Source organism: Papio anubis, chromosome 4 (genome assembly GCF_008728515.1).
Source record: "Papio anubis isolate 15944 chromosome 4, Panubis1.0, whole genome shotgun sequence".
In the NCBI taxonomy this organism is placed as follows: Eukaryota; Metazoa; Chordata; class Mammalia; order Primates; family Cercopithecidae; genus Papio; species Papio anubis.
Genome location: NC_044979.1, coordinates 7,966,084 through 7,987,366, shown reverse-complemented (window position 1 = coordinate 7,987,366; position 21,283 = coordinate 7,966,084). Strand labels below are relative to the sequence as shown.

General features: G+C 53.3%; 1 protein-coding gene across 1 annotated transcript in view; it reads right to left on the bottom strand.

The window, feature by feature from the left end:
• The window catches only part of SMARCD3 (SWI/SNF related, matrix associated, actin dependent regulator of chromatin, subfamily d, member 3), a 38,691-nt gene extending 18,817 nt beyond the window's left edge, over window positions 1–19,874 (bottom strand). The window contains exons 1-2 of the mRNA XM_031665018.1: window positions 19,274–19,874; window positions 17,325–17,460 (exon numbers count right to left, since the gene is read on the bottom strand). Of these exons, the coding sequence (XP_031520878.1) occupies window positions 17,325–17,363 (39 nt within the window). The 5' untranslated portion in view covers window positions 17,364–17,460; window positions 19,274–19,874. The remainder of the gene's footprint in view (window positions 1–17,324; window positions 17,461–19,273) is intronic.
• Window positions 19,875–21,283: the final 1,409 nt, after the last annotated feature.

Below are 21,283 nucleotides of genomic sequence, written 5' to 3'. Positions count from 1 at the left end.
TCCATGCAGGAGCACCAGGACTCAGGCCTGGGTCCTCCTCACCTCTCCACGCTCACTTCCTCAGAGATCTCATCCTTTGTGCGGTCTTATCACATCCAGCACCACCCGTATGTCAGCAGCTCCCACAGTTTCCTCCAGCCCGGTCCTCTCTCCCAATCCTTGGACACATCTATCCAATCACCTATTCAGCGTTTCCACCTGGATCTTCAGTGGACAGCTCAAACATGGTCTGTCCAAAATAAGCTCCTGCTCTCTTGCCTCAAACCCCATCCTCCACCCAGTCTTCTCCCTCCTTCCAGCTGCCCAGGCCCACACCTTGGAACACCCTGGACCCCTGCCTTTCCCTCACACCCCACATGCACTCTGAAGGCACATCCTGTTGGCTCTGGACCCAGCAGCCCACTGCTTCTCACCTCTCCCCGGGTGCCGCCCGAGCTCCAAACCACAACTACTGGGTAGCCTGCTTCCAGCCTCGCCCTGACAGTCTGTTCTCAACATGGCAACAAGTTCTTTAAAAAGGGAGTCAGGACCGGGCGCGGGGGCTCATGCCTGGAATCCCAGCACTTTGGGAGGCTGGAGGTTGGTGGATCACTTGAGGTCAGGAGTTCGAGAGCAGCCTGGCCAACATGGTGAAACCCCGTCTCTACTAAAAATACAAAAATTTGCCGGGTGTGGTGGCATGCAGCTGTAATCCTAGCTACTTGGGAGGCTGAGGCAAGAGAATTGCTTGAACCCGGGAGGCAGAGGTTACAGTGAGCCAAGATTGTGCCACTGCACTCCAGCCTGGGCAACAGAGTGAGACTCCACCTAAAACAAAAAAGAAAAAGAAAAAAAAAAAAAAAGAAAGAAAAAGGGAGTCAGATTATGGCATTGCTCTGCTCTAAACCCTCCAGGGCTTCCATCTTATTCCAAGCAAGGGCCAAGGTCCTGAAGGTCCTGCAGGATCTGGTCTCATCCTTACTCCCTGTCCCCTCTGCTCTCACCTCTTGCTATCTCCCTCACCACCTTCTCTCTGCCCTGGCCTCTGTGCTCCCTGCAGTGCTTTGGAAACTCCAGGTCCATGCCAGTTCAGGATGCTCTTCCTCTGACAATCTACCTGGTGGACTCCTCACCTCCCAAAAGCCTTTATTCACATGTCTCCTCCCCAGTGAGGCACAGTCTGTCTCCCTGATTAAAAACTGCAAGCCCTCTCCCTCCACACACCCATCTCTTTTATTCCCCTCCACTCTCCCTACAGGACCCTACACCTTCCACCTTTCTATATCATCTACTCCCTACATTGATGCCTTTTTTTTTTTTTCTCCATTAGAACGTAAGCTCCAGGCTGGGCGTGGTGGCTCACACTTGTAATCCCAACACTTTGGGAAGCCAATCACCTGAAGTCAGGAGTTTGAGACCAGCCTGGCCAACATGGTGAAATCCCACCTCTACTAAAAATACAAAAATTAGCCATGTGTGGTGGTGGGCACCTGTAGTCTCAGCTACTCAGGAGGCTGAGGCAGGAGAATCGCTTGAACCTGTGAGGCAGAGGTTGCAGTGAGCCAAGATCACACCACTGTACTCCAGTCTGGGTGACAGAGTGAGACTCTGTCTCAAAAAAATAAAAAATAAAAAAAGAATGTAAGCTCCGAAAAGGTAGGGGCTGTGTGTGTGTGTGTGTGTGTGTGTGTGTGTTTTCTAAAGGAGGCAGGGCTTTTTATCTGTTTTCTTTGCTGCTGAATCCCAAGTACCTGGCACATGGCAGAGCCTCCAACATGTGACGCGTGGAGGTGAAGAGAGCCCACTCCGACCCCATTCAGGATCTTCAGCACAGATTTCCAAATGCCAGCTGAGGTTACAACCTGAGACTTGTTTTGTTTTGTTTTGTTTTTTTGAGATGGAGTTTCACTCTTTTCACCCAGGCTTGAGTGCAATGGCACAGTCTTGGCTCACTGCAACCTCCGCCTACTGGGTTCAAATGATCTCCTGCCTCAGCCTCCTGAGTAGCTGGGATTACAGGCACGCACCATCACGCCCAGTTAATTTTTGTGTTTTTAGTGGAGACGGGATTTCACCATGTTGGCCAAGCTGGTTTCGAACTCCTGACCTCAGGTGATCCACCCGCCTTGGCCTCCCAAAGTGCTGGGATTACAGGCATGAGTCACCATGCTTGGCCGAGACTTGTTATCATAGGAGTAATAACATTGGTTTAGATTTGTATAGGATTTTACCATTGACCAAGTACTTCCACACACAGTAACCTGTCTGATCCCAAAAGATAACCCTATCAGGTTCCTGGCAGGGTCCCCATTATAAAGATAATGAAAATGAGGCTAGAAGAAGTTGTGTGACTTGCCAAAATTCACTGTGCTATCACAGGGTGGGGCTAGGATTGCAAATCAGGTTTCCTGTCCTCAAGGTTCCTGGGTTTTCTCCTTTACCCCAAGCTGCCTCCCCAGTGTCCCCATGCTAAAGCTTGCCTGCTGGGGGTAGTGACAGACTCACCAACATACAAACCCCACCTTCCCCAAACACCTGCCTTTTAAAGAAGGAAATCAAGATCCCTGAAAGCCTGTAGAGCTAAGCTGAATTACCCTTAATTATCCTTTTAAACACACCCCTCAAAATCTCAAGCTGATTGTTTGAAACATTGGGAATACAAATTCTAGAAAATGTGCTACCACCAAGGTGTCTGAAATAAATTTCAATGCATTTGAGAAGGTTCCCTTTGTTACTTTTTAGCCAAAAACAAGAAAAAATAAAAAATGAATGCTAAACTTGGAACAAGCCCCTTGTTCCTGTGGCTTCTCTGGTCCTCACGACCAAGTGTAACTCCTATACATGCTCGAATCCCACGGCGACACGCCACCCCGCCCCCTACCTGGACCTCAGTTGGCTATCCTTTGGGAACGTCTCGTTACCCCGACATAGCCAAGGGGTGCCCTGAGACAGCCCCCTACCACCTCGCCTTGCCTTCCTGGTGCCACTTGGTGCTAGTTTGGAGAACTTAAAGAGGATCCAGCTGGCCCTTAAGAGGGGTAGGAGAAGCGATGAGAACAGCAACAGGCTCTGTCTATGCCGAGTGGACCACCAATTTCTTGGAGAACCAGGCAAAAGTAAGTGGGATTGAGAAGAGATGGGGCTTGTGAGGCTTGTCCATGACCAAGGACTTCACAGGAAGCTCAGCTTCTTGCCGGCCCCACACAGCACACTGGTAACTCAGCAGACTTTACTCTGGGGCTCAAATGGCTACAGTGGCACCAAGAAGTCTCGTGAAGACTCACCATGGGGCAGGCAGTGGGGAGGCGGCAGATGTTGGGGCCTGCTCTCGGCAAACCCTTGTAACTAAGGCTGGCTATGCTCTCCACCCCTGCCTGAACCCACTACCCTGGGCAGGGTCTCTGCAGTCCACAGTGTGATGGCTCCTAGCCTGGATTCTAGAACAGGGTTTCTCCAGTTGGCACTGCTGACATCTTGGGCTGGATGATTCTTTATTGTGGGGGTTGCCTTGTGCACTGTATGATGTTAGGAGCATCCCTGGCCTCTATTCTTTACCCAGTGTGGCAAACAAAATATCTCCAGATGTTGACCCTTGTCCCTGGAGGGTGAAATTGCCCCAGGGTTGAGAACCACAGCCCTTGAGTCAATTGGTTCTGGGTTCAAACCCCACCCAGTCACTGAGTGATCATAACCCTGATCATGTTACCTGACCTGTTGGAGCCTCAATTTCCCCATCTGCAAAACTGGGGGTCCCTCACGTGATGCACGGGTGGATGTGAGGATTAAAATGTGGTTGAGCATGTGCAGGATTCAGCACAGTGCCTGGCACAGGGTCAACACTTAACGAGCAGCAGCTGTTAGCATCAGCTTCCCAACGGTCCTGCCTGCTTGTCCCACAGCCTGGATTCCCTGTGGCCTCGGCTGCTGCTCATCTGTCTTATCTCCCGGACTTGAATGATCCTGCTTCCAACCAACCCCCAGCTAGGGTGGGGCGCAGTGGAACCAGGGAGCTCTCAGAACCCTTCAGTGGCAGGCTCATCACAAACGCCATGGCGGGTACAGGTGAGGGCCGAGCTGCCGCTTTTAGAAGCCAGCCAGGTGATCATTCAGAGTGGCTAATTACGGCGGCTCTGGGAGCCCTGCGGGAAGTGTGGGGTCTGCTCAAACCACTGGACGCTTCCTTGGGCAGAGAGCAGCCACAAGTGGTGTTAGCGTGCAGGGGGTTATGCCGTGGGAAACCTGTGGTCCCGCAACGGAGCTGTGGGGGCTGCAGCTCAGGCTGCAGGACAGGAGGGAGACATTCAGAAGCCACCACACGTTAGCACACCCACTGCACTTAAACCAGTTTTTTTTTTTTTTTTTTTTTTTGAGACAGGGTTTTGCTCTGTCGTCTAGACTGTAGTGCAGTGGTGTGATCACAGCTCACTGCAGCCTGGACCTCCTGGGCTCAAGCTATCTTCCCACCTCAGCCCCCTGAGTAGCTGGGACTACAGGCACGTGCCACCATGCCCGGCTAATTTTTAAATTGTTTGTAGAGACAAGGTCTTGCTGTGTTGCCTAGGTGGATCTCGAACTCCTGGGCTCAAGGAATCCTCTCACCTCGGCCACTCAGAGTGTTGGGATTACAGGCATGAGCCACCATGCCCAGCTTTGGGACTTAAATTTAAAAAGACACTGTAAGGCCAGTTACGGCCTAGAAAAGCAGAGGTTTGGGAACTGCTGATAACGGCATCTGAGGAAAAGCAGGGCCTCCTCCCACCCCGTGCGCTCCTCTGCCTTCTGTTCTCTGTACACATTTAGTGAGCACCTCCTTTGGGACGGCTCCTGGGAAGCGCTGCCCATTTACATGCATGACATGGCCTCCGCCCGTGAGACCTGGTGGTCACTGAGAAAGACAAGATGGATAGAGGCTTTTGTGCCAGGTGTGTCCAGAGGGCCCTGCGGGAGCAGGGAGGAGGGGCCCCTAACAGGGTGGGGCAGGGCTACCCCAACAGGTGTCTCAGAGTAGTGACACCTAAGCAGGACCCTGAGCACAGCCAGGGAGAGCCCCAGCTGGGTGGGATGCCCAAGGCTGGTATGGGGTGCTGTGGGTCTCAGGGGCTCTGCCTCCTTGGGCACGTCTGTGAAGGTCAGGGGAGAGGCACCCAAGACTCGTGCTTTATCTTGGCGAGAGTCATGAATAGTGGAAAGGGCAGGACAGGTGCCCTGCAGAGCCCAGCAGGCTAAAACTAGTGACAGGGAAGCCAGCACACACGGCTCTTATTGTGAGCAGCCACTGCTTGTTTCAAGCTCAGTTCATGTCCACAGTCCCCCTACCTTGCGAGGACAATCCTTAATCCGCCTTACAAGTGGGGAAACTGAGGCCTAAGGAAGCAAAATGACTGGTGCAAGGTTGCAGAGCTGGTAGGGGTGGAGCTGGGATTTTCATCCGGGTGGCCTGTGTCTAGCCTAGATCCTAGCCCAGAGGCTGTGGGCAGACTTGATGGGAAGAAGTGGAATGTGCCAGACACTCCTGCTAAACGGATTTTTTTTTTTTTTTATTAAAAAAATGCCAAGGGGTGTTCTGAGGGATTTAAATCAAGGCTGAAGCTATAACCACACTTCAAACCTGGGAGGCAGCTGGGGAGGGAGGGGAAAGAGAGGCAGGATGGCCATGTGTCCACCAAGGCCCTACCACTTTCACCAAGGAGGCCTCCTCACCAGCCTCAAAGCCCTGTCTTTGCCCTCCCCAGGTTCCACCTTGGAGAATGTCCCTCTTACCCCTCCAAACCTCAATGCTGCCCATCTACATCGCCATATCTTTCAAGCCATCCAATTCCCTCAGCCCAACTCCAGGGTCTGGCCATTTTCCATGCTGTTCTGTGGTTGTTATTATGAACATCCTCTTCTCCCTTGGCCCTCATATTTAATCCATAGGCAAATTTTATTAGTTTCACTGTTATCTGCTCTCTCAAGCCCACTGGTCTCTGCATTTTTTCTGTCACTACCCTGGTCCAGGCCAGCACCATCTTTCTTCTGCACTGATCGTCCCATCTCTCCATTCTGTCTGTCTCTACAGCATGGTCAGAGTGATCTTTTAAAAAATGCAGTGAGGACCACAGTACATCCTTGCTTAAGATCTGACAATGGTTTCATGGCACTGACAGAATCCACATTCCTTGCCAGGGCTCACAGGGCTGACTCCACCTTGTGGGTGCCTTCAGCTCCGCCAGTCCCTATCTGGTCCTCAAACTCACTGGGTCCCTGCCCACCTCAGGACCTCTGCACCTGCCATTCTCTTGACCTGCTATGATCAGCCACTGGGTCTGAAGGTCAGGTTCCCGATGACAGGATTTTTTTTTTTTTTTTGAGACATAGTCTTACTCTGTTGCCCAGGCTGGAGTACAGTGGTATGATCTTGGCTCACTGCAACCTCTGCCTCCCGGGTTCAAGTGATTCTCCTGCCTCAGCCGCCCGAGTAGCTGGCATTACAGGTGCCCACCACCACACCTGGATAATTTTTATATTTTTAGTAGAGACGGGGTTTCGCCATGTTGGCCAGGCTGGTCTCGAACTCCTGACATCAAGTGATCTGCCTGCTTCAGCCTCCCAAGGTGCTGGGATTAGAGGTGTGAGCCACCGCACCCGGCCAAAGTCAGGATTTTGCCCCGAAACAGAGAGGAGCTAATGTCAGCTCCTGCCTTGGAAAGTGTCCCAGGATGGCAGTGGCTTTTGGCACAGGGTGTCGGAAGAGGAGAGCATGATTGTAAGCCATTCCGAAGCCCAAGATAAGTGCTCTGAAGATGGTCTCACACAAGAAGCCACTAGGCCAGGCCAGGCCAGCGCCTAGGGTAGGAACTGTGGGAGTTCCTCTGGAGGACGGAGGCAATCACCCGCTAAACACCTAACTCCCCAGCAGGCCACCTCCTTCTCCCTGATGTGGAGCTGAGGAGGTCAATGGTGGGATCCATGGAGTTCTGGGGAGTCCAGCGGAGCTGGGCCCAAGCCTCTGCTGGAGTTAGCGTCGGAAGCCAGCATGGAGCAGCAGCAGTGGTAGAGGTGGCAGAGGGGGAGCAGACCGTGAGGCCAGGCCCAGGACTAGCTGGGAAGGTGGCATACTGACTGCCCAGGGTAACTGCCGGAACTGGAGGCTGGAGGCTGCCCTCTGGCTCTTCATGGAGCCAGGTGGGGCACTAGTGTTCCAGCAGCCCAGGGGCCCAAGGACTGGACAGTGGCAGGGAGTCGACCTGTCCCTCGGGGCCTTGGTTCTTCCTGTGATGGGGATAGCCCAGGGTTTTGAACCCCATCAGCTCCCTGAGGCTCTGACCATCTTGCTCCTCTGTAAGACACATCTCCAAATTCTGAAGGCACCTGTCAGAGTACCCCTGCTATGGGTTGAACTGTGTCTCCCAAAATTCATATGTTGGAGTCCTAACCCCTAATATATCAGAATGTGATCTTATTTGGGGATACGGTCGCTAAAGAGGTAATCAAGTTAAAATGAGGTCATTAGGGTGGGCCCTCATCCAATAGGACTGGTGTCCTTACAAGAAAGGGAAATTTGGGCACAGAGACTTGCACAGAGAGATGATGATGTAAAGAGACAGAGGGAGAGGATGCTCAACTTCTAGCCAAGGAGAGAGGCCTGAGACAGATCCCTCCCTCACAGCCTTCAGAAGGAACCAACCTCGCTGACACCTTGATTTCAGACTTCCAGCCTCCCACACTGGGACCAGGAATCTCTGTTGTTTAAGCTTCCAGGTCTGTGGTCCTTTGTTGGGGTGGCCCTAGTGACCCAACACCCCCACAGCCTGCTCTTCAGGACTCCCAGGGTGGTCGTCATGAGACCTGCCTGCTAGTCCACCTACCACCTGGGCCTCCCCTCAGAACATCCTCTGGTTTGCCTGATGAAAGCAAGCCCTCCGAGCAGGGTGCAAAGCACAGGGCAGAATCCGGGCCAGAAGGCCTGAGTTTGAGCCTTTATTCCATCATCCATTGACAGGAGTATAAAAGTGCCAAGTCACCATTAACCTCTTTGATCTCAGTCTCCTCATCAGTGGGCATTTATCATCTTACCTCTCTCACGGGGTATTGTGCATAGCAAAATAGTAATGATTTGCCATATGTGAAAATTCTCTTTAAGTCACAGAGTACTGAGTAAAGTCATCATGGCCATTAATGTATCACTCTTTGGTAATCACTCATTGCACTGTGGACTTGAACTGACCTTATTGTCAATTTAACCTCATTTTTTTTCTTTTCTTTTCTTTCTTTCTTTGATACAGAGTCTCGCTCTATTGCCCAGGCTGGAGTGCAGTGGCGAGACCTCGGCTCACTGCAATCTCCGCCTCCAGGGTTCAAGTGATTCTCATGCCTCAGCCTCCTGAGTAGCTGGGATTACAGGCGTGTGCCACCATGCCTGGCTAATTTTTGTATTTTTTGTAGAGACAGTGTTTCACCATGTTGGCCAGGCTGGTCTCAAACTCCTGACCTCAAATGATCGCCCACCTCAGTCTCCCAAAGGGCTGGGATTACAGGTGTGAGCCACCACGCCCAGCCAATTTTTTTTTCCTACTCTATGCAAAACATGTCTCCCTATCCCCTACTTGTAAAGTTGTCTTTTTGTCTCAAGAAGGGACACTTAACATTTACTCCTGTTAATATTCATCTTCTAAGAATTAGCCCATAATTCTTAGAAGGTGAATGTTGAGAGCTTTTGAATATTAATTCAAAATATCCAAATATTCACCATCTTTTCTGGCTGTGTGTCATTCATAAATCCAGTGAGTGTGACCATCAATCTGCATCTAAATCTTTGCTGAATGTATTGAGAAAGGGACAGGAAGCAAGACAAGGCTCTCTCCAGACTAATGTACACCCTTTGGGGCTTAGTCTTTCTTCAATTCTCAGCAAATTCGCCCAATGATAGTAACATCCAGCGAGCAATATGCTAGTGTGTCATGTCAGAACATCAGCCACTGTGGGAGGTTTTTTTTTTTTTTTTTGAGATAGGGTCTGGCTATTGCCTAGGCTGGAGTACAGTGGTGTGATCATGGCTCATTGCAGCATGGACCTCCTGGGCTCAAGCCATCTTCCTGCCTCAGCCTCCTGAGTAGCTAAGACTATAGGTGCATGCCACCATGCCTGGCTAACTGTTAAAATGTTTTGTAGAAATGGGGTGTTGCTTTGTTGCCTAGGCTGGTCTTGAACTTTTAGCGTTAAGCGAGCCTCCCGCAGTGGCCTCCCAAAGCGCTGGGATTACAGGCTTCAGCCACTGCACCCAGCTAGTGGTATTTATACCACAGGAATTGGCGAACGATACAAACCGGAACTCTGCTCCCACGCCCCGTCCTGCCAAGAGCCAGTTGTTAAACATTTATCGGCACACCACTGCATCCAGCCCACGTTTATGTATCATACCCTAAAGATATAGGGAAACACTTTGTCAAACACCTCCAAATTAACACATAGAGCTTCATGGAGCTTAGCCTACAAAGTAGTTCAACATGCATTATCCAATTTGGTTCTCTCCACAGTCCAGGAAGCTGAAAGGATGACTATTACTATATCCATTTTAAAGACAGGAACACAAGGCGTAGAGAGTTCTTGAAAGACTGACTCAGAGCTGGAGGGCAAGTTAGTGTCGAAAGTGAGGCTCAAACTCCTGTTTTCTGATCATAAGGTCCATGTTCTTTTTGAGTTACTATCTGACTGCTCCCCCATTCGTTATCAAATGTACTCTGAAGTCCTCAGGGGTTGGTACTCTGGGTTTAAGTTAAGACACAGACAAGTTGAGAGGGATTCTACAACAGCCCCGCCCTTCCCATTAGCAGTCATCATGAGGATTTATGAGCACTGCTTCTCAAACTGGGATTCGGGTCTGTTGTGGGAGAAGGTCCTCAAGTTTTTGAAGAGACTCTGCATTTTGTTTATAATTTCATTGTAATTATAATGTAGCTGACAAGAAGCCAACTAAAGCGACAGCAGGCCAGGTGCAGTGGCTCAAGCCTGTAATGCCAGCACTCTGGGAGGCTGAGGTGGGCAGATTGCTTGAGCTCAAGAGTTGGAGACCAGCCTGGGCAACACAGCAAGACTCCTCTCTACTAAAATTCAAATATATTAGCTGGGTGTGGTGGTGCACACCTGTAGTTCCAGCTACGTGGGGCACTGAGGTGGGAGAACTGCTTAAGCCCAGGAGGTTGAGGCTTCAGTGAGCCATGATCGCACCACTGTACTGCAGCCTAGGCGATGGAGCCGAGATCCTGTCTCATAAATAAATAAATAAACAAACAAACAAACCAATAAAGTGACAGCAATTCTTAATGCAGTGTTTCTCAAACTGGGGGCCCTGAGTTCTCAGTGAGAAATGCTGGTTTGTTTTCTGGGCTAGGGGATAGAAGGGAGGGAAGGGGACAAGCGGCAGGCAAGGAGATCTCAAGGTGAGTGTTACAAACTGGGCAGGGCAGACAGGTTTTGCTCAGCCCTCACTGTGTCCTAAACACTTTAATTAGACACCAACCTTAAAGACTGAGAGATTTCACATCAAAGCCAGATTTCCAGAATCTCTAAAAAAAAATGAGAAATTTGGCAAGACCAGACCACTAGTCCACTTAGAGACAATCAGGTGGAGCTGAGAAGGGGCTGCACCTTTTCAGAGGGGCGAGAGCCCTCCCATTTGCCACATCTCCTCCCCATTCCCTATTTTAGGGGTTGCAAACTCAAATACTCCTAGGGGCACAGCAGTGACAGTCAATGAGTGGAACAGGCTGTGTGTGAGATGATAAATGGTCTTTGACTGTGAGCCTCAGTGCTGGGGGCAAAAGAGGAGGGGCTGGGTTGAGACCCTGAATAAAGGGGTGGCTGTCTTATCCCTGTGAGGGCCCCTGAGGTTTGGGCACAGCAAATTTCTGAGGGCTAAATGTGGTGGAGAGACACCAGTTGGGACTCTTGCCTTGACCACTGGGAAAGTTCCTTCATGCCCTGTGCCTCAGTTTCCTTATCTAGAGTGATGATGAGTATAACAGCACTTACCTTATAGTGTTGTGGCTAGGATAAATTAAACCACCTAAAATTCTCTCTCTTTTTTTTTTAAATGTAGAGATGGGGTCTCGCTTTGTTGCCCAGCCTGGTTTTGAACTCCTGGCTTCAGGCGATCCTCCTGCCTTGGCCTCCCAAAGTGCTGGGATTACAGGCATGAACCACTGCGACTGGCCTAAAATTCTTGAAATAGTTCTCAAAGCCCACAGTGAGCCCTCAGTCTCTACTGGCTGCTATTACTCTGCCCCCAGCCACTTCACTCTTTCACTTCCTGCAGGTCACTGTGTTTGTGGCAGCTGCTCTTGAATCTGGGGTGGGGGCTGTGATGGTGGGTGGCGGGTGGCAGGGGGAGACATCTCTGTCCACTGAATGGATCAAAAGTGTCTCAAAGACAGAATTTTCTTCTGAAGGAAGAGGCCTGGGTAAGATGCAAGTGAGGTGATGGTGGAGGGGGAGTTAGAGGGGAAACTGAGGCATGAAAAGGCAAAAGTACAGTGCTGCTTCCTGCTGGGGAGAGTGGAGTGGGTGCTGTAGACCTGAAACTGGAGCTCAGCTTCTCTTGCATCTACTTAGGCCCCCACGGGGGGCACCTTCCCACCCACTGGCACCTCCTTCAAGGCTACCCACCCTCGAGGCCCCTGCTGTGGATTTAGCTGCCGGCCCACCCTGAGCCATCTCCAGGGACCACAGGGCTCTCTCCTGGGCCCTGCTGACTTACTTTTTCTTTTTTCCAATGAAAAACTTTATGAAAGGCAAAGAAGACAGGCCTCTCACACCCGCAGACTGCACCAGGCTAGATGGGAGCTGTGGGCTGGAAAGATGGGCTAAAGCTAAGATAGCTCCATGTTGGGGCTGACAGATATGGAACAGGAAGAATGGACTGCTGGGTGCCTGGGTGGTGGCCAGTGGTATAAGCAGGCAGCATGAATGGCAGGCTGGGACCTGCAACCAAGGGAGGCATCGGTGGCATTAGATGGTGCTCTGGGGTACGCAGATGACACCTAGAGCAGGGACAGCACTCAGCATCCCATGTGAACACTTGCAGTGGCAAGGGGCGCTTGGTGAATGCAGGCATCTGGCATCACCGTTGCTTCTTTATAGAAGGGCATGATGTCCCATTCTACAGACGAGACATGTCACTCAGAAAACTGAGTACCTTTTCCTCATCTGTCTGGCTGGAGAGGGAGAGCTCACCTTCTAGCACAGGCCCAGGTGGCTCCAAGCGTGGGCCATGGCCTTGGGGGGGGATCTCCAATGCTCCCCAGGGGGCACAAAGGCAGTGAATCTTTGAAAGAGCCAGAGCTGGATGTTCCGGGCGGAGACACAGGTCCTGTGGGAAAACTGCCTCCAAATGTTGAAAGGTGGTCAGATGGCTTGGAGGGAGAAAGGGGTTTCTCCCTGCAACTCCAAAAGGCAAAACCAAGGTCAGAGGGAGTGACATTCTCCTTCACCATGGGAATAACTGAAGAGGGAATGAGCATGGAGCACTCCTCCAACCACGGAGTTACAGGAGGGAGGGCTGCTGGGCGCGGGGCATGGGGCAGCTCAGGCAACAGCAGGACAAGGCTGGCAGGCAAGAAAGGCCCCCCCTTGCATCGTGGTAGTGTTGAGAGGGTGAGGCTGACAGCACCAAGAGGGATCTGGGGCTCATTTTAGAATCAGCCATAGAGCCATCCCCTCTCTGTCCACTGCCTCACACATCTGTTCATTCATTCAAGAAATATTTCTCTGTACTGTGTGGAACAAGACAGATGCAGCCATGCCTTTAAGGAGCCCTACAGCTCAGCATGAGACTCTTTGGTAGGTGCTGCAAGACAGAAGAGAGTGGGTGGTCCTCACGCCCAAGCAGGGGTGGGAGAAAGACTCCCTGCAAGAGGTGGAACTGAAGTGGAGACTTCAAGATGAGTGCAGTTAGCCAGGTGAAGGGAGCTGGGAAGGGTGTCGGAGGTGCAGGGAACAGCAGGTGTGAGGGCCCTGAGTGAGGGCACACGAATGAAGCCACAAGGAAGTGGAAGGTGGAACAAATCAAATTTGTGTTTAGGAAGCCCATTCTGGTTACAGTGCTGGGCTGGGGTCTGGTGCAGGGGCAAGGCTGAGTATGCGGCACTCAGATGGCGGCAGAAGACCACAGTGCGTGGACTAGGGCGGTGACGTGGGCAATCAGGAGCGGATGGAATTGACACTTATCTAGGAAATAACATCAAATAAAAGGATGTGGCAATTGTTCCAATGGAGAGATAAGAAAGGGGGTGGACTTGGTCATTCCAGGTCTGGACCTGAGCCTCGAGGTCACTGTTCAGCAGTGTGGCCCGTCCACCCCACCGCGGAGGGGCCCTACTCCCTTGTCTTCACGTGTTCACAAGGAAAATGTACTCTATTCCTAGGAGACGAGATGCTGGAATGACCCTGGCCCTTTCCCCACCGTTCTTCCCTGTGGGAGGAGGCTCTGTCCGATGAGGTGGTAAGGGCCTGCGCCAGCCGGACAATCCTTCTCCCGGGAGGGTGGGGTAAAGGTGCTGAAGGCAAAGCTGCTTATCCTGTGGCCAGTGTTCCCCTTCCAGGCGAGTCTGTTTTAGGACACAGATCATCTCCTTCTGCTCCCGTGCCCAGGTAAGCAAACCCAGGTTAGGAAATAGGACAACACTTGGGCCTCAGGTTCAAGCCTCTCTTCAGCTCGACTTTCCCTGCACTTAAGTTAACTGAGGCCTGTGCCTGTTTTTGCATGGGTTCAGGACCTGTGGGGAAAGACCAGGGCTGGTCCCTCCTCATACCCAGACTCACCTGTGGGGCCTACGTGCTGAAGGAGCTCTTTATTTCCTATAAGGATATTACCCCTACTGGAGAATGTGACTGAACTTAATTTCCAATTTCAAATAAATCTTCCTGCTGCCTGATATTTATCAGAAACATGGTTGTAAATATCAACATACAGAGTATTTCCTGGTCAGGTTCGATGGCTCATGCCTGTAATCCCAGCACTTTGGGAGGCTGAAGTGGGAGGACTGCTTGAGCCCAGGAGTTTGAGACCAGCCTAGGAAATATAGTGAGACCTCATCTCTACTAAAATAAAAACAAAACAAAAAGAGCAAAAGCTAGGGGGCATTGTGGCTTGTGCTTGTAGTCCCAGTTACTCAGGAGGCTAAAGCAGGATCACCTGAGCCCAGGAGTTCGAGGCTGCTGTGAGCCATGATCATACCACTGCACTCCAGCCTGAGCAACAGTGTGAGACCCTGTCTCTCACAAAAGAGAAAGAGGGTATTTCCTGAAGGTAGTAATGCACTCCTCTAGTTGCTCCGAATTTTAAGTTTGGGTTAAGCAATATTACCAATATGTTTATGGCTGGGCAGTATTGTGTTGGTCCTTGCCTTAGCCCTAGGAAGTAGTTGTGACATTGTTGAGAACATTGTGTAACTCTGTCACATGGTATCCCCTTCATTTCCTCATACAGGAGAGACCTCCCAAGGGCTCGGGACCAGAAATCACAGTGATTTGAGCAAGTTGTCTGATTTTTTATCTTATGCACAGTGTAAATCATGTAATTGCTTGCTTCTCTGCTCGCCTCAGGGTCTCCGGGCCTCATGGTTTGCATCTGGTGCCGCAGCCACATCCTAGGTGACACCATGTTTTCTGTGCTCTATCTCTGTCTCAGTTTCCTCACTATATGTATCTTTGAAAACTACCTGAAACCCTTTTCAGGATGAGGCAGAGCATAAGAACACCTCCCTGTGTCTTCCTCTCCCTCCCTCATGGCACAGTGTCCCTCACTCCAGGGCATTTGCCCAGAATGCTCTTCGGTCTGGGAAAAAGGTTCACGTGGGAGATGGTCCAAATTTTTAAGTTCCAGTAGGAGGCCTGTGTGGGGCACATGCTCATGAGGCACGTTCTGAAATCCCTGGAAGTAAGTGTAGGGTGCCAAGAATTGGTGTCACAGCTTGGAAAGTCAATAAACAGAACGTGCTATCCCAAAAGGTGGGCCTGGCCCAAGTGATCAGCCCTCCCCTATGGTCCTTTATGAGTCACCAAGGATTCCCACACCCCTCATTAGCAAGGAGCACCGGGGGACACAGCAATGGTCCCTACAAGACGTCCCTCAGCCAAGTACCCGTCAGAAGCAGGCGGTGGCCTCAGCTTGGCCCCAGATGGTTCTGAGTCCAGCCACAGCTGAGGGAAGTCCACTCATCCCTGAGGGGTGTCTCAGCCTCCTCCCGGTGACACCTCTAGCTCATTACCTCCACCACTTAATTCTCACTAATCACTTGCAATCACACTGCCAGCTTGGGGTGAGGACGGATGCCTAGGCACCAGCACCAGGCCTGTCAGCATCCAAATGCCCAAGTGCCTGCCTGGCTGCCAAAAGCCTGCAACGCACACCACCGATTGCATGTTAATGCGATTCCAAAATAAAGTGCCAAACTTAGCCCACCTTGTCACTCTTGGAGCTGGGGCTTCTGACTCATGGCCAGGGCCACTCTGGGGCCAGGTGTCACAAGGATGGACCTACTGCCCCAGGGCCCCAGCTCCAATCTTCACAGGCCTCCCCTGCCCTCCTCCCCTGTGCCCATCCTGCAGTGACCCTTCAGGAAAGGTCTGGAACAGCCCAGGGCTCCCACCAACTGCTGCTGGGGAGCCCCTCAGGGCCTAACTCAGTGCATGTCAAGTATCAGGAGGACTCTCCATGTGGGGGACCACTTCAGGTGCACCTCCCCAGGAAGCTTAGCTGCCTCCCATCAGCCTGCCCCCTATTCAACCTGGCCTCTACCCTCAGCCACCCCAGAACTGTAGAGTGCTTGGTTTAATATATTAGCTCACACCTTTTCTTTATGAATTTCAGCTAAAACACCAACCACCACAAACTGAGCAACCAGTCCCCAGTTCACCTCAGGTGCTGGGGAGGTGTTGGGGATGAGGGTGGGACCTTTGCTTGGAGGCCTTGACCTTCCTGCAGGTGGCCCAGGGCTTCAGGTGTGGGGCTAGGCATGTCGGCACCAGGCGTGTTTCCTTGGTGATGGGTACCAGGTGACTGGTGCCTGCTGCTGCCCTGTGTGGCTTGGATCCTCTGGGCCAGGCCAGATTCCCCAGCAGCCGGTGCTCTGCCCCATTTTTCCCTGGGCCTGCACCTCACTGGAGGAGGAGGGGCACTGGGGGAGTCTGAAGGGGAACAGGGCTGTCCCTGGCCTTCAGAGCAGCCTGGCAGGAGGATGAGTTCCTCTGCCAACTTCTGAGGAAGGAGAAGCAGAAAGCACTCTCATTCTGCCCACAGCCCCAGGCTTCCCCGAACCTCAGGCTCCTCTGAGTCATTTCCAATTGCACCTTTCCAGGACTTTCCTGACATCTCCCTCCTCAGTGCTCTGAGGCCTGTGTGGTCTGTGGCCCTTTGTGCCCGATTGCCAAGGCTGCTCTCCAAGGCTGCAGGCCCTGAGGACAGGGACTGGGCTCCACGTGCCTTGAGGCCCTGACAGCACCTACCCTGTTGCCAGGTGCCTCCCACCGGTAAGGCCAGCCAGCGTGATGATGGGTGGGGCTGGGCAGGCAGAGCTCAGACCAGACTTCAGATCCGACCCCTTACCATGCTGGGTGGGGCTCTGGGGCAGATGACTTTTCTGCCCAGAACCTCAGTGTGTCCTTCTGGACAAGTGGGGACTGATGCGGACAAGTGTGGACCATCTTCCTCTCACTCCTTGGGGAGGAGGCTTAGGAGGGCCCTACAAGCAAGCAATGGTCCCAGAGTGCATCAGAGCTAGAGGTGCGCCTGGGCCAGGGCAGGGTTGGCTCCCACCGCGGGCTGTGCAATAGACGACTGCCACCTCCCTCCTGCCATAAGCAGAACCCTGCCTGGGGCCCTGCAGGGTTTTTAGAGGTTTCTGAGCACAAGTTGTGCCAAGGAATCAGCAGGTTCCTTCCAGCTCGCAGACAGCATGTGGTGTGTGTGCATGTGAGCATGTGCACGTATGCGTACGCTTCTGCATGCACAGTGAGAGGAGATGGGGTGTTGTCTGGGTGTCTGGGTGGGGAGGAAGTGGAGCATGCCAGAGCCCAGACTATGCTCACATGAACCCAAAACTTGGTTTCAGGCTAGTTGTCCCTGGCTCAGAACAGCTTTGAGAGGCAGGACCTAAGGACACCAGGAGGTGAGAAGGCACACAGAAAAGGGAGTGTGGGATGGAGGGAAGGACATTAATGACAGGTGTCAGCAGGGGTGGGGAGAGGGACAGAGAGGCCCTGCCATGGGCAGGAGGGGCCATGTGGTGGGAGCAGGGGCCAAGGGCTGGCCGACTCTCCATGGGGCCCAGAGCTCCTGCTCCTGGGCTGGCAGGGGAGGAGGCACCTACCTGTACCACGGTGGGTGGGTGCTGAAGACCTGGAGTCATAGGGCAGGGTCCTGCACCTGGAGAGTCATCCAGTGCCCCCTCGGTGCCTGGGCCCGGAGCCCACTGCGCCTGTAGCACCAAGGGCCATTCTGAGGATCTGGAAGGAGAGGTCACACCCTGAGCCCCAAGGTAGATTCAAGGAGGCCTTGGGAGGCTGGGAAGAAGCCAAACTCCCTGGAGCAGAGGTCAGAGGAAGCCAGGAAGCTGTGCAGAACAAAGGGGCTAGGATGGAGGCAACCAGCACAGGCCAGCTGGGTCTAGGGTGGCACAAGGCAGGGAGTGGGTGGGAGCACTATGTGCCGGGAGCAGACAGATACCGGCCCCAGGGTCCTGCGGGACAAAGAACTTGAAAGACAGAGCAGGGACCCCAGGCAGAGCCCAAAGCCTGACTGGAGAGGCCAGTTTTTGGGGTGTGGCAATGGTTGGAGGGAGAGAGCTGGGCATTGGAGGCAAAGACCAGAGGGCAGGTCAGGATGGTAACCGGGATGGTCCTGGAGCCCAGGGGCACGGAGGGACTCCAGAAGTGGCAGGCAGGTAGTCAGCCTGCTCCATGACCACTGGCTGGCCTAGGCACCTCTCTCCTGGTCCCTGCTAGTGCCTGCTCTGTCCAGTCCTGCCCTGCTTCCTTCCCTGCTGGAAGAGCAGGAAGGTCTCCAGCTTGTTGGGTCAGGACCCAACGTATGAACTGAAGTCCCTGAGCAGACCGTGGGGCATGGGAGCCAAGAAGAGAGCAGTGCTGTAGGAGTGGGGTGTGGGTGACAGAGGTGGGGCTTGGGAGTGGCTCAGGGTCTGGTTAAGCCATGTGGACAAAAGGGGCTGCTGCGGATGGATGAACCCTGACTAGGGTTGGGAGGAAAGGGGATGAGAAGGGAGGAGGCTGGAGACAGGGAGTGCTGGGGATGGGAGAGCTGGTGGGGTCTGGGAGACACAGTGGGAGGGGAGGATGAGAGGACGATGCAATAGGGGAGGGGTTACCAGCCCAGGGTTGGGAGGAAGTGCCCTGCAGGAAGGTGGGGGACAGAGGGACAACCTGAATAGGAGAGGGGTATCCAGGGAAGACGGTAGCAAGTGGAGACAGGGAAGGTGCCAGGCAGGGGAATGATGGGAAGGTGCTAGGTAGGGGAAGGAGGGAGAGGATGCCAGGCAGGGGAAGGAGGGAAGGTGCCAGACAGGGGGAGTAGGAAGCAGAGCATGCCAGGCAGGAGCAGGTTGAGAAAGTGCTCGGCAGGGGGGAGGTGACAGGCAATGGGAGGAGGTGGTGCCAGACAGGGGGAGGAGGGGAAGGTGCCAGGCAGGAGGGTGCCAGACGAGGGAAGGAGGGGAGATGCAGGTGGAAGGAGGATAGGAAGGTACTGGAGAGGGAAGGAGGGGAAGATGCCAGGCAGTGATGGGGAGGAGGTGCTGTCACAGAGGGGCTGAATGGGAGTCTGCCAGTCAGGGAAGAGGTGCAAGGAAGGGGTAGGAGGAAGAGGTACCAGGTTGGGGTGGGGGTGGAGGGAGGTGCCAGGCGGGGGGACGGAAAGAGTCAGGAGTAGGGGAGATACCTGGAAAGGAGGAGGGGAGGAAGATGCCAGGAAGGGAGAAGGGGATGCCAGGTAGGGAGGAGGGGAAGTGCCAGGTGAGGGGAAGGTGCCAGGCAAGAGAAGGAGGGGGGATGCCTGGCAGGGGGAGAAGGGATGCCAGGCAGCAGGAGGAGGGGGATGCCAGGCAGGGGGAGAAGGGATGCCAGGCAGGGAGGAGAAGGGATGCCAGGCAGGGGGAGGAGGGGGATGCCAGGCAGGGGGGAGGAGGAGGATGCCAACAGAGGCGAACAGAGACTGCCAGGCAGGGAAGGCGGGGGCGCCGGCGCAGCACGGCCGGGAGGCGCCTTCGCCAAGGGCCGTGGGGGCCGCGCGGCGCGGGTCGCTCACCTGCTCCCCCGGGACCCCGGCCCGGAGCGCGGCCGCCCGCTCCCGGCTCGGCGCTGGGCTCGGCCCGGCGCCTGCGCCGCTGCAGCCCGGAGCGGGGGAGGCGCAGGGAGCGTCTGCAAAGAGCGAGGAGCTTAATAATGAGTTAGGGACCGGAGCAGGAAGCGTCGCCCCATCCAACCGTCGGTGTGCTGGCCAGCTCGGAGCCCAGCGGCGGGCCCTGGCCAGACCCGTTGTGATCTTCAGCCTGTACACAGATGTGTCGTAGGTCTGTGCTTGCATCTACACGCCCACGAGTCACACACGCAGTCAGCATCTTGTGTGGCCGCAGACATCACCTACACTAGGACCACACACGCGCATGCACGTGGGCGCGCACACACAGGCACACAAACAGTTGCGCTCACACACAGATTGAGTCAGATCATTCTATGTGACTGCAGACATTACCTAGATGAGGTCCCGCACCCATGTGCATACCCGCTCCCACCCTCCACACATACACCCTGGGAGGCTTTGGGTCCATCAAGCCTCAGGGCCATGTTCTCACTAATGCCAATCTTCCCCTTTTATGTACTCAACGCTTAACTTTGCAGCTTGGAGAAGCCTCTTCCCAACTTCCAGCCAGACAAGCCCATCTCTGGCCATCTCATGGGCTCTTCCAGGGCCGGGTCTCATAGGGCTGAGCTTCCACAGTGCCCAGCACAGAGGGGGAGCCCAGCCTACCTGAAGAATGAAGGAGCCCTAGAGAGCTCAAGCAAGGGCAGGGGAAGTGGGAGCACCTCCCTAAGCAGCCAGCGGGCAGGGAGCCTGCCAGCATTTGGGTACAGGTGGGCCTGGCAGGCCCCCAGTAGGAGGCAGGCAGGCAGCAGGGACCCATGGTCTGAGGCTGAGGTCAAGGTTAGGTCCTTCTCCCTCAGGTTCCCACCTCTGCCCTCCCAGATATCCAGCCACTCCCCAGGCCAGACCACACCCTCAACACTTAGGGGTATTTTGGGGTCTGGGCTCTGCACTGCCTGGGTTTGTCTCCGTGATAGGCGGGCCCAAGGCAGAGACAGAGCTTTTCCACCCCTTCCCTTTCTGGTACCTTCCTATCATCCCTCCATCTGAAAATATTTATGTTTCATTGTTTAAATTTTTTTTTTTTGAGATGAAGTCTTTCTCTTGTCCCCCAGGCTGGAGTGTGATGGTGCGATCTTGGCTCACTGCAACCTCGGCCTCCTGGGTTCAAGCGATTCTCCTGCCTCAGCCTCCCGAGTAGCTGGGATTACAGGCACCTGCCACCATGCCTGGCTAATTTTTGTATTTTTAGTAGAGACGGGGTTTCACCACATTGGCTAGACTGGTCTCAAACTCCTGACCTCAGGTGATCCGCCCACCTTGGCCTCCCAAAGTGCTGGGACTACAGGCGTGAGCCACCGCAACCAGCATGTTTTAAATTTTTAATTGTGATAAAATAAACATAATGTAAAATTTGTCATCTTAGCCATTTTGAAGCGTATGTTAGGTATTGTAAAGTATATTCACATTGTTGTACAATCAATCTCCGGAACTCTTTCCATCATCCCAAACTGGAATTCTGTATCCATCTAACAACAACTCCCCCTTCCCCCTTCCTGTCCTCTGGCAACCACGTTCTACTTTCTGTCCATAAATTTGACTACTCCATGTACCTCATAGAGTGCCTTTGTGCTGGTTTATTTCACTTCACACAATGTCTTCAAGGTTCATCCACATTGTAACATGAAGGCCGAAATGTATTCCATTGTGTGTATACACCTCTGTTGTTGTTGTTGTTGTTATTGTTGTTTTAGAGATGGGATCTTACTCTGTCGCCCATGCTGGAGTGCAGTGGCATGATCTAGGCTTGCTGCAGCCTCAGACTTCTGGGCTAAAGCGATCCTCTCGCTTCAGCCTCCTAACTAGCTGGGACTACAGGTGCACACCACCATACCAGGCTAGTTTTTGTATTTTTTGTAGCGATGGGGTTTCGCCATGTTGCCCAGTCTGGTC